The sequence below is a fragment of the Giraffa tippelskirchi genome, chromosome 8 (genome assembly GCF_054371585.1).
Source record: "Giraffa tippelskirchi isolate mGirTip1 chromosome 8, T2T-mGirTip1v1.2.pri, whole genome shotgun sequence".
In the NCBI taxonomy this organism is placed as follows: domain Eukaryota; kingdom Metazoa; phylum Chordata; class Mammalia; order Artiodactyla; family Giraffidae; genus Giraffa; species Giraffa tippelskirchi.
Window position 1 is genome coordinate 157,500,329 of NC_137282.1, and position 13,903 is coordinate 157,514,231.

Here is a 13,903-nt window from a genome sequence, read left to right on the forward strand (position 1 = left end):
TCTTCCTCCACAATGTTACAAAAAGGACAGGAAAAGGGAAATTGCTAGTCAATTTCAACCACTGAGATTCTCACTCTTGATTATTAAAAGGAACAACCATTTACCCAGTTACCCAAGTGTTGCCAAACTTCTCTGCAATCTAGGTCACTAGAATTTTTTCAGTAACTTTCCACATTATTCACATCTTACAAACAAATAGCGACTCTTTGAAGAATTCTAAGACTTTCTGAAAGAAACATTTGTTGCAAGAGTCAAGTGGCTTGAGGATATTTCAGAAAGTCCTCAACATCTTATTATTTCTTGAATTATAAAATGGACATAAATTTAAAATAAAAGTATTTCCTTTTAAGTTAAAAACAAACAAACAACAAGTAGGGCTTAAGCACCTTTGCTCCAGGGGAGGAGGGACGTGGTACCACTGCCCAGTTCTGTTCTCCTACAGGCCAGGGTGGCAGAAGAGAGGAGGATGCGGGGCGAGCGGGAGCCTCCCCACCCCTAAAACGAGCCGAGTAAGCTGCATGCAGTGGAGATGCAATGAATATTGGCTGAGTAAATCCGATAGACACAAGCGGGAGAAAATAAGGGGTAAGTCCTGGCCACTTCTCACTTTTCCTGTTTTAACTAGTAATACGCACAGCCTGATACTGATTCCTGCTTGCCCTGGCCATTTCTATCACCACCGGCCCCCAGAAGTGCTCTCGGAAAAATATCTGCTGATTTAAAAGAAAAAAATGGTGGAAAGTAGGTAAAGAACACAACATAGAATTTTTTTTAGTTTTCTTCTTAAAATAAATGTAGGGAAAATGTGGAAATGAAAGACAATAGATGAATCTTACAAAACAATGTATTTACTTGGTATTGTGGTTTAATTTTAAAAAATTAAAATGACTATCTATTAATCATTTCCTGTTAAATACTGAGTACTTTCTTAGTATCCACAGGGGATTGATTCCAGGACTCCCGTGGGTACCAAACTTTGAGGATGCTCAAGGTCCTTATGGAAAATGGTGCAGTACTTGCATTTAACCAAAACATACCCTCCCGTATACTTTAAGTCATCTCTTGATTACTTATACTACCTTACACAATGTAAATGCTGTGTAAATGGTGTAAACACTATGTAAATGTTCTGTGAACTGTTGCCTGTGTGGGGCATTTTGCTTTTTGGAACTTCCTTGAATTTCTTTCCAAATATTTCCATCCAAGGTTGGCTGAATCCCTGAATGTGGAACCACAGATACGGAGGGCAAACTGTACACTGCCACCATAAACAAAAGGTCAGCAAGTGAGAGGTCCTGGATTCAAATCTGTGTCACTGGATCCCAGTGTTCCCTTTGCTGCGCCACAGCGGTGAGATCTCAGTTTCTAAAGTTCCATTTGGTGACTGAGAAATGTCAGAACTGGGGGAGGGGGCGGGCTGGGGGAAAAGCACTTAAACTCTCAACTAGAAGCAGGATGTTCTCCCAACTGTTTTAGGCTTTAAATCATCTCAGTAGCTCTTGGTGGACTCAAGGGCAGGGATCCCATTTGGGGGCATCCTTGTGCTTACTACAGAAAATACTAGGCTCAGCACTTTGTATATACTAGATCCACCAAAAATGCTTACAAAATTGAATTAGTCGGTATGTAAGTGTCAGCCTGGGCACACTGACTTGGCAGCTCCATTCCCCCCATCTTTATTACAGGTTCTCTAAAGACATTTTCCAAGAACATTTCTTAAAACCTGTTCTTGTTCCTTATACAACAAATAGGATATACAGGGTAGCTCATTTCCTTATTTCTCACTTAAAGTACAAACAAAATCCTCACATTTTGTGAGGATGGTGGAAACACATGCTGCAAATACCAAGAAAGCACACTGGGTTACAAACTGTAACCCTGTTCAGTAAACACAAAGATTAAAGTAAGAATAATTAACCTGTGAACACTGAATATGGCCAAAATTTAGGACTCACGTTATTTTAGACAACCAGTGAAACTGTCCAGGGGAGACACCTGGCACCTTCTTCATTTAAAGGTTTTAAACATTACTTGTAGCTCAGATGAGGCCCCCTAATTCTGATCTATGGACATTTCTAACCAGTGTGTTAACTAATTAATGATTAGTTTGCACAGACAGGAGTCTCTTTCTCGAGAAACTGATTTCACTGTCAGCTGTATTTTATTAGCATTTCTTAAGATAAAGATGTATAAACTGCAGAGACTCTCACCCCCTTCCCCTCTTGCATTTACCACAAAAAGGAAAATTACTGCTAAATCACATACAAATGTTAAGAATAACCCAAATATATCAATAAGGGCTTTTGTTATATCACAAACAAGGATCTCTAGCACTAAGAAACCAAGAAAAATTTCGCCCAATTCAAAAATCTCAAACTTCTTCAAATCTGTTTAAAAGATCATTCAACTGAGCAAATACATCAAATTCTCCATTACATCAAAGTGTTCAGTGAACAAAAGCTTTCCAATTAGACTCTATTCATATACAGCAGCTTTACATATATATATATGTGTGTGTGTGTATAATGACATATATGTGTGTAGATATATATCATTAAATGTTTTCTTTGCCTCTATAAGAAAACCACTGACCTTTTAAAAAAATCTCATCATAGAAACAGCTATTAAAACATTTCATCCATTCACACTATCAGCTGCATTTCACAACATCAGAAGAATAACAGTTGCATAAAATCCCAATGAAAGTAACTAAAAACAATGGAAGAAACCAAAAATTCCCCCAAAAGTTAAAAGCACAGATGCAGGCACACACACACTCACAGCTCATAATATAAAGCAATTTGATAATGAGATAATTGCGGGACACTCTACAAACTGATCCACCTTCTTATACTTCTATCCGAGAGCAAAAACAGTTTAAATCTCTTTGGTCCATGCAGCCATACACTTAATGTGTCCAAGTTATTTTCTGGCTAATTTCAGATTCTGAACCATGTGCCCCAGTTACCTTACCATGACAACTTTTTGAAAACATAAACTAATCATGTGTTAAAATAAATATTCACTTCTGTATATCTCAATTTCAATACATTATTAATAATTTCTCCCCAAGAATATGAACACTTTAAATTACTGACAGAATAACCAAAGTAAAGGAAGAAAGTGATTCAAATCTAACAGAAAAGGAAAAGTCAAGTTGACTTGGGAGATTTAGACCTAAATTTAAGAAAACATCAGGAATATAAAGAACATGCGAAATTAATTTCAGGCTGAACATAATAAAAAGAATCCATTTTAAGATTTAAAGATCTCTAAGAATGCATAGTTGCTTCTTGGCTTCTTTTAAAACAGATTTGCAAACCACAGTGTTATTAAAACTACCCCGCCCCAAACTGGCTTCCATATTGGAAAAATACCCCCAACACATCATCGAGTTGTTGATATATTCTGCTTTTTGGTAGAGAAAAGGTGTCATGGGTAACAGAGGTCTTAAATTTTAATGGGACCTAGCAGAAACTTACTTGTTACCAAGTTAGATTATAAAAGAGTGAGGCTAGAGTGTGGAAATTATCTTTTGGATTGTCCATAACTTTATATTTTCTACAACTGGCTCTTCTTTTGTATTAACGTATATATAATCGTGGGCTTCTCTGGTGGCTCAGTGGTAAAGAATCTGCCTGCCAATGCAGGAGATGCGGGTTCAATCCCTGGGTCAGGAAGATCCCCTGGAGAAGGAAGTGGCAACCCACTGCAGTATTCTTGCCTGGAGAATCCCATGGACAGAGGAGCCTGAGAGGGGCTACAGTCTATGGGGTCCCAAAAGAGTCAGACATGATTAGCAACTAAACAACAATGTATAATTGTATCTAGTATTCAAAAAAAGTCTCAGTAGGAGACGAATTCAAGCAGTTTCTATGCTTCCCTTACTTCTTATACTCTTAAATACAATCACATATTGCCAAAACCTCTTAAAATGTTTTATACTAATGACTTTTTCATTCTAATAAATGTCATTGCAGATGCTAGTAAATTTAAATAATAGAATAAAACAAGAGTTGAAAAGCTGAAATGAATCACTCAAATCTATGTTCAACACTGTACTGATATGCTGAGAATAACTGCCAAATTTTAAGATTATTTACTATATTCCCCAGTTTTTACTTAGAGAAATTATTATGTTACCACACAGCCAAAATAAGATCGTTTATTATTCTTCCTATATGACTTGTTTCTTAACTACAAGTGAGGCTTCTTGTTTTCAAAGCCTAATTTAGGTCACTCTTTATATATATTTGATACTCCAGGATGAAAGACTGCTTACGTTCTGTCAAAAATCAAGATATATGCAACAAGTAATATAATCCCACTGAGATACTAGTTGTAAAGATGTTTTCTCCATGAGATACATGGCAGAAACTTTCTTCAGAAGGGTCAAGAATAAGATGTGCATTTCAGACTTCTCTTCTTACAAAATTTATAAGAAAATTTTCAAAGTAAATTTTCGTGAGACACAGACTACAATCAATATGTGTGACCAAAAAAGTTTTTAAATTCATAACAACAGAATGTTTATGTATGAGGGAAACTATTAAAGAATGTTATTTGAGTGAAAAGGATGCACCCTATAGATCTACTTTGAATCCTTAAAAGAGTCTAGCAGTTTTCCATTCAGTATTATTTTCCACGTAAAGTAAATAACAATAAATACCTAATTTACATGAAAGCCCTAAATCCCAGAAACGTTCAACATTAAAAATCAGATAATTTGTCTCATAATAAATGATTCGATATTCAGCACTCATACGGGATTTAGCATTACAAAACAAAATTTCTCACTACATCACCTGAATTCATGTCAAATATGTTCACAGCACTCATCTACAGCTACACTTGCAAATTTCACATGATCAATGTTCAAAAAAAAAAAAAGAAGAGTTTGGCACATGTATCAATTCTTCAAAACGTCCCTGTAACTTAACAACAACACTGTTAAGAATGATGATTCAACACCAGCGTTAACCTGATTGGCAGCTAAACAAGGTGCTTTTTCTTGTAGCTTCACGCAGCAATGCGCCTTGCCCGGGACGGAGGCACGTAAGGTGCGGTGCGGTAGTGCAATCATCGAACACCAGAGGGCGATCTTCCCACACGGCCCAAGGCCTTGTGTTTCGACCGGCTCCTTCCGCGTCCTTGTACGATCTCATGCCCACTCGCTAACGATGCCGTTTTCAGAGACTCTGTACGTCTGTTTCCTTATGTGAAGTAAAGACATTCCCACAGAAACCTCAGAGTGTGGCGAGGATCCTTGAGAAGGAGATGATGAGCGTCAGTACTGTCTGTCCAACGCCCCACACCAGGGCTTCCAAGGGCGCCATGTTCTTCCCGGCCACTCGGTAAATGCCGGCCACGGCTGCGCCTGGTGAGAGAGGAGACACAACACGTTCACTGCTTCTGAGGCGCGCGGCAGCTGCCCCTGGGCCCGCTTTCCACGTGAGCCAAACAGCAAGTCACCAGGCATCCGCATTTTCTAATTTTCTAGGAAAGAGTTTCCATGTGACTGGTTAAAAGTTATACTCGACCATACCATATTCACCCACAAAACCAAGTAACAGGCTTCAATTCGACTGAAAAATACATATTTATGGTATACGCTGCTTACTTGACACATGGTATGTTCATAAAAAAATGAATCATTCATTACTGTAATCTGTCAGCTGGCTGTTGACTCAGCCAGATCCCATCAGCACTTTTAAAAACATATGACACAATATATTGATAATTATAAAAAAGTAATACAGAAAAACCACACAATTTAATATAATTTCTAAATTATTCAAGAAAAAGTTAATATTAAAGAAATTTTCATTTCTTTCAGGAAAATGAATTCTTAAATGTCATAAAGAATATCAGAATTTTGAATAATGTACTTTACAATCTACCATATAAAACGCTTTAAGTATCTGAATAAAACATACAACTGTAAAGTTATCTGGATACTAGTATTTTGACATCTAATAAAAGTGGAAGATGAACCTGACATCTGTTCTAGGAAAATTTTTTAGATATCAGGCACTTCTGAGAATGAGAGAATCTCGGGTCCCTTAGAGCCCTGAGGCTCTGGTTCAACACTTTTATCTTATTGCTATATATATATATAAAATGGGATCTAAGAGGCTGCCTTTAAAAGTACACTCAGAAATCATAAAAGGAGGAAACATTTAAACTACAGTTATGGCATTTAACAGGCTGAGAAGGCCTTAAAACTTTTCTCTAGAAAAAACTGTCTATATATTCCTAGAATGGTCGAACAAAAGGAAGGAAAAACAGAAATGTTATTTGAAGCCATCTGAATTACAATTATTTGAGACAGAAATCTACTCATAAAAATTAGCTAAGAATTAATTCCATAGTTCACCTAAATTTTCCAAATAAAAATTATTATACTCCTCTATAGAAGATACAAATAGGAAAAGCAAATTATTAATTTAAGCCAAGGGCTTTCATATACATATTTTAAAGAAAGAAATTAAAATGTATAGTATATTTATAGCATATATGTAACTTGTTAGAAAATTTACAAATATCATCTTAAATAACATACCACTCCTGAGTATTATTACTTAATTTAAAGATGAAAAAAGAGAAGTTCAGAGAGTTTCAATTACTAGTCCAAGGAAATTCAGTAAGTACAGAGCTGGAATTTCAATCCAGATTAGTCTGGCTATAAATCTCCAAATCATTCTATCATTTTACATTTATACCAAGTGAAAAAACAGAATAAGAAATTCAGAAAATAATAAAGTAACTGATAATTACATCAATATTAAATAAAATTCCTAGTAGTAGAAAACTTCACTAGTATAATTGGTCATATCATTGAATTTTAATTTTTTTTTGGCTACACAATGCAGCATGCAGGAATTCAGTTCCCCAACCAGGGATCAAACTCAAACCCCCTGCAATGGAAGTGGGGAGTCTTAACCACTGGACCACCAAGGAAGCCCTATCCTCAAATTTTAGAATTGGATAACATCCTGAAAAAAATTTAAATATCTTAGGCTTCTTTGTTATCAGAAAATATGTTAAAATAAACCTGAGAAATACTGTTTTAATTTTGGATTTTCCCTATATTTCCATGACTATCTTCAACTTTATTTATTTATTTATCTTCAATTTTAAAAACCACAATTTGGCCTCTATTTCTCCAGCACTAAATTCCCCTGGTGGCTCAGATGGTAAAGAATCTGCCTGAAATGCAGGAGACCTGGGTTCCATCCCTAGGTTGGGAAGATCCCCTGGAGGAAGGAATGGTAACCCATTCCAATATTCTAGCTTGGAGAAGCCCCACGGACAGAGGAGCCTGGCGGGCTACAGTCCATGGGGTCGCAAAGAGTTGGACACGAGTGAGCAACTAAAAAAAAAAAATTTTCAAAAATTATCCAAGAAGTGAAAAACATAAGCAATTACTAGCTCAGGCTGCCTGGGAAGTACCAAATATGTTAATTCCAACATCTCATGCTTATATAAGGTTAAGAACATGGATTTTGGAATTAGACTTCTGGGTTAAAATCTGAGCTCACTTATTAGTAGCTATGTGACAATGAGCAATCACCTAACCTCTCTGTGCCTTATTTCCTCAAATGTAAAATGGGTGGGTTTGAAGATTAAGAGATAATATTTGGAAAGTACTTAGAATAGTGTCTGGTCCTACTAGGTACTCCAACTTTTGCTTAGTAGTTGTCTCAGTAATACATGATAAAGGAATTTCCAGTCAGTGATTTGTCATTCAGTAAGTTCAGTTCAGTTCAGTTCACTCACTTAGTCATGTCTGACTATTTGTGACCCCATGGACTGCAGCACGCCAGGCCTCCCTGTCCATCACCAACTCCCGGAGTTTACTCAAACTCATGTCCATTGAATCAGTGATGCCATCCAACCATCTCATCCTCTGTCATCCCCTTCTCCTCCTGCCTTCAATCTTCCCCAGCATCAGGGTCTTTTCCAATGAGTTAGTTCTTTGCATCAGGTGGCCAAAGTATTGGGGTTTCAGCTTCAGCATCAGTCCTTCCAGTGAATATTCAGGAATGATTTCCTTTAGGATGGACTGGTTTGATCTCCTTGCAGTCCAAGGGACTCTCAAGAGTCTCCTCCATCACCACAGTTCAAAACATTAATTTTTCGGCACTCAACTTTCTTTATAGTCCAACTCTCACATCCATACATGACTACTGGAAAAACCATAGCTTTGACTAGACAGACCTTTGTTGGTAAAGTAATGTCTCTGCTTTTTAATATGCTGTCTAGTTTGGTCATAGCTTTTCTTCCAAGGAGCAAGCATCTTTTAATTTCATGGCTGCTGTCACCATCTGCAGTGATTTTGGAGCCCAAAAATATAGTTTCTCACTGTTTCATTGTTTCCCCATCTATTTGCCATGAAGTGATGGGAATAGATGCCATGATCTTAAGATTTCTGAATGTTGAGTTTTAAGCCAACTTTTTCACTCTCCTCTTTCATCAAGAGGCTCTTTAGTTCTTCTTCACTTTCTGCCATAAGGGTGGTGTCATCTGCATATCTGAGGTTACTGATATTTCTTCCGGCAATCTTGATCCCAGCTTGTGCTTCATCCAGCCTGGCATTTCACATGATGTACTCTGCATATAAGTTAAATAATCAGTGACAATATACAGCCTTGACGTACTCCTTACCTGATTTGGAACCAGTCTGTTGTTCCATGTCCAGTTCTACCTATTGCTTCTTGACCTGCATACAGATTTCTCAGGAGGCAGGTCAGGTGGTCTGGTATTCCCATCTCTTGAAGAATTTTCCACAGTTTGTTGTGATCCACACAATCAAAGGTTTTGGCATAGTCAACAAAGCAAAAGTAGATGTTTTTCTGGAACTCTTGATTTTTTGATGATCCAGTGGATGTTGGCAATTTGATCTCTGGTTCCTCTGCCTTTTCTAAATCTAACTTGAACATCTGGAAGTTCATGGTACACATACTGTTGAAGTCTGGCTTGGAGAATTTTGAGCATTACTTTGCTAACATGTGAGATGAATGTGGTATGGAACAACTGATACCCATTTGGAAGAAATAAATTTAGGTCCCTATTTCACACCACTTCCGAAAGTAAATTTCAGATGGATTAAAAAACTAGATGTTAAAAACAAACAAATAAATAAAATGAATTTCCCTTTGGAAGGTTGTACTGTTCAAGGAAAAGCTTACACAACCATAAATAATCCACTTTTCTTTATACTCTTTTAAGAAACAGAGAGTACGATCTTCAAGCCTATGACATTAAGGTGAGGAAACCCAGTGTAAAATTCCAGTTTCTAAAATCAAGGGAGACATTGTAATGTTATACAGAAAATAAAATGCACTACTATCTTCCTCCTTGTGGATAATCAGGAACCAATGTGTAAGTCCCAGCTTCCCTCCAAAAGAAGCATTTCACAATAGCTCCTGCTGCACCGTATCATTGCACAACCCAGAAGCACTAGCCAGAGAGGACCGCTCCAGTGGAACTCTTCAGCAAAAAGATCAGAAAGAAGACAATTTTGTGTGCCTATTAAATGATTTGGAAACACTGCTATTAAATACTGAGCAGATAGGAAGCAATATTTATAAAATATATGTAGATTATAAAATTAAAACCAACAGATGCCCAAGTACCATCATCCAAATGTACACAAGAACATTACTGTTTTTTTTTTTTTTTGAACATTACTGTTTTATGTGAGGTTCCCGTGGACTCTCCTCAGTGACACCCCATTCCCTCCCAAGTTTGGTTTTCATCATTCCTTTGCTTTTCTTCAGCATTACCACCTGCCTATATCCTCAGATATCTGTAACTTAGTTTTTTAGGTAAGCGAATTTTATATAAATCGATACTGTAAGTATTTTGGAATTTTTGGCTGTTTGTGGCTCAGATGGTAAAGAACCCACCTGCAATGTGAGAGATCTAGGTTTGGTCCCTGGGTCGGGAAGATCCCCTGGAGGAGGGCACGGCAACTCACTCCAGTGTTCTTGCCTGGAGAATCCCATGGACAGAGCCTGTAGCCTGGCGGGCTACAGTCCATAGGGTCGCAAAGAGTTGGACACAACTGAGTGACTAGGCACAGCACAGATGTCAGGAAATTATCCAGGCTGTTGTATAATATGGAGCTGTAATTCATACATTCCCACTGTTGTACAGAATTCTAAGTATGGATATACCACAACCTATTTGTCCATTCTAATGCGGATGACACTGTTTCTGATCCTTAACAATGACAAACCCTGCTTCTGTGAACATCCTTGTAACACAACCCCCAGCACACACACTAAAACGAGTTTCCCTACAACATGTGGCTATGCCTGTTATGGCATTTTCAACTTTACTAGGTAATGCCAACTTGTTTCCAAAGTATCTGTACCAGTTTATATTCCAGTTCCTCCATATCCTCAGGAGCAGCTGATATCTTTAAAAACACTTTTTTTTTTTTTGTCAATCTGGGTAAGAGATGCTCTCTCTGCAATTAATTTGTGTTCCCCTGATATTTAATGCCACTGAGCTTTTCCTCACATATCATTCAAATTTGGCCATTAGGGTTTCTACTTTTATGAAATGCTTGCCAAATCTTTTGTGCATTTTTCTACTGGACTGTCACTTTCTTATTTGATTCATAGAGTTTTTAAAAACATAGTTTGGATATTAATCTATTGACATTAACATAAGCTAACAAATGTCTTACCCCAAATTGTGCTTTAGTTTTCATTCTCGTTAAGGTATATTTTGCTGAACAACAGCCAGCTGAAAAAGTACAAATAATGTGATCCTTATTTTCTTGGTGAAATATATGCAAGAATGAAGAGGATAGAAGTGTAATAGGGTGCATGAAATAAATGAAACGTGTTTGGAACGGCCACTGTGAACAATGGCAGAAGGTATCAGCTAGAAATAAGTAAAGATCCCCAAAGTATTAAGGAGCTAGAGAAGACTGGCATAGCAAAGATGAAGGGGAGAAAACAATTCTGCTGAATTTTTTAAACAGTTTAAAAAATCAAAAGAAGAATATATTTCATGATACATGAAAATTACATGAAATGCAAATTTTAATGTCCATAAATAATGTTTTGTTGGCATATAGCCACAGTCATTTCTGATACTGAACTATCTTTGCATTTCTACCATAACATTCTTTTTTTTTTTTTCAAACTTTAAACTTCTTGTTTTGTACTGGAATATAGAGGATTAGCAATGTTGTGGTACTTTCAGGTGAACAGTGAAGGTACTGAGCAATACACATACATGTATCCATTCTTCCCCAAACTCCCCTCCCATCCAGGCTGGCACATAACATTGAGTAGAGATCCATGTGCTGTACAGTAGGTCCTGGTTGGTAGGATAATATTCTTGAAGAAAATGAACCTATACTTTTCCATTCTTCTGTAGTCTGCATCTTATTTAGCAACAAGTTTACACTGATTCAGCAAACATGCTGTGCACAGCTTTTAACCTTTCCATTTTCTGCAATAATCTGGATGAATAGGAACTGTTCCCGGAAAATTTGGTAGAACTCATCTGTAAACTTCATTCGAGCCTGGACTTCTTTCAGGGAGGAGGGGTCTTCAATATTTCAACTGTTTTAACAATATTTATTGTATTACTCATATTTTCTATTTCTTATTATGCCAATTTTGACAATTTATATTTAGGAATATATAGCTGTTTATAAAATGCTATTTTTATAATTTTTTATTTTACCTTTATTGTCAAGCCTGTAGTTATTTCTTCTATTTTATCCCATATTTTATTTCTCTGTCTTAACTATTTTAGAGCTAAGGCAGCAATATATTCGCATTATTGCTCTAAAAAATTAGTTTTTTGCTTTGTTATTAATCTTTCATGAACTTTACTTAAAAAACAGCAATTCTTTATGCTAATAAAACTAAACAACGTAATCTAAAAATAATGATACATGTAATACCATGTACAACAACCATAACGTAATAAGGGTTTAGGAATTAACTTAATCAAAATGTATAACTCTATTGGGAAAAAAAAAAAACTTTTAAACTCTAACAAAAGAAGCAGAAAATGATCTGAACAAATGGAGATACATTACATGTTCTTGGGTGGAATAATTTAATATGTCGATTCTTCCCAAATTAACCTCTACCTTGTATTAAATCCCCACAAAAATCACAGTTATACTATTTGAGGAATTCAGTAGACATGTTCTAAACTTTACATGAAAGAATAAAGGTCCACGAATAGTTACATGAACTCTGAGAAAGAAAAACATGAGGGACTAGCTCTACTAGATATTTAGAAACGGTACAAAACAGGAGAGACAAAAAATGAGGCCTTGCTGAAACAACAGCTAAAAAGACTAAAAAAATCAGAACAGAGTTCAGAGACAGATCCATGTACCTTGAGAACACAGTATACAAAAAAAGATGAATCAATGGATGGATTTTTTTTTAGGGTGTGGTAAAAATTGACTTACTATGTGGAAGGAAAAAAAAAAAACACCTGAAATCCTACCTAGTTCCAAAAATGAAGACAGACTCTAGACCAGAAGGCAGATTATGACCTGAATGTCCAACATCTGCCTTTGCAAATAAACTTTTATTGGAAGAAACCACGCCTATTCATTGACCAGTATCTGTGGCTGTTTTTAAGCCCTAATGGCAGAGCTGGAGAGTTGTGACAGAGACAATCTAGCTTGCAACGTTTAAAATAGGTATTATCTGGCCTTTCAAGAAAATTTCTGCTCAGTCCTGTTCTAGATAAAGACTTTACTACAAAGGTAGAACTATAAAATTAACAAAACAGAATATATCAGAATATCTTTTGACCTTAGTGTGGGGGAGAACATAAATAAAATTATAAATTATAAACCACAGGCAAAAAACTCTTTAAGTTGGTTACACGGAATAAGAATTTCTGCTCAATAAACAATATCATGGATGAAGGTACTGCTAAAAGACAGAGAAGTTATTTGCGAAGTACAAAACCAACAAGACACCAATATATCTAAGAAACATCTATCATTTAATAAAGAATAAGGACCCCAAGAGAAAAGCACAGAATTAAAAGTAGCAATTTTCAGGAAAAAAAACCCTAAATATATAATAAGAATAGAAAGAGATGTTAAATACATTAGTAATCAGAGAAATGCAAATCAAACCAACACACAGATATCACTGTAGCCCTCAGACTTGCTAAAATTAGACAGCAACACAATGCCAAGCAATGGCATTATATAGAAACCCATTCCCTCCCAATTCTGGTATTAATTATCAGTACCAATTAATGAAAAATCACCCTATTCTGGAAATAAAAATCTAAGAGGTAGTAAAATACAACAGTTATGTATCTATATTCAGTCAGTCATCATTTTGCTGAATTGAATATACAGCTGGGACTGTGCTGGCGCTCACAAAATGCATTTAAGAAAATAAATGCAGGTAAATATTCACATTGGATAGTTTTCTTAATTCAAGTGTTTGCAGGTCAGAAAATTAGCCAGAAAAAATTTGTATATTTTATTGTTAACCTGGATACAAGTTTTTACTTGAAATTGTGTCAGACATATTTGTGATAGTCACTCAATCATGTCTGACTCTTTGTGACCCCATGGACTGTGTAGCCCGCAGGCTCTTCTATCCATGGAATTCTCCAGGCAAAAATACTGGAGTGGGCTGCCATTCCCTTCTCCAGGGGCTCTTCCCAACCCAGGTCTCCTGCATTGCAGGCAAATTCTTTACGGTTTGAACCACCAAGGAAGCCCAGACATATTTGTAAGGAATTTTAAATATAACAGCTTCTGCAGTTTCTAAAATCATTAGTTTGTTTTATTCTTGACTGAGTTGAAAGTAATACATATACCCATCATTAGAAATAAATGGAAGTAGAATAATGTTCTCTTTAAACTTTCACAGTGATTTAC

At 36.3% G+C, this 13,903-nt stretch overlaps 1 protein-coding gene and 1 long non-coding RNA gene across 3 annotated transcripts in view; one reads left to right on the forward strand and one right to left on the reverse strand.

Annotated features, from left to right (window-relative positions):
• The window catches only part of TMEM170B (transmembrane protein 170B), a 47,307-nt gene that overhangs the window by 12,740 nt on the left and 20,664 nt on the right, over positions 1 to 13,903 (reverse strand). The window contains exon 3 of one of the 2 annotated variants that reach the window (XM_081523798.1): positions 2,143 to 5,377. The exons of the other annotated variant lie outside the window; for it this stretch is intronic. Coding sequence (XP_081379924.1) covers positions 5,247 to 5,377 — 131 coding nt within the window. The 3' untranslated portion in view covers positions 2,143 to 5,246. Of the gene's footprint in view, positions 1 to 2,142; positions 5,378 to 13,903 lie in introns of those variants that run through there. 2 annotated transcript variants of the gene reach the window in all.
• On the forward strand, positions 441 to 5,998 carry LOC145518822 (uncharacterized). Its single transcript, XR_014063328.1, has 3 exons — positions 441 to 585; positions 1,207 to 1,350; positions 5,018 to 5,998. It is a non-coding gene; the product is annotated as an uncharacterized LOC145518822 (long non-coding RNA).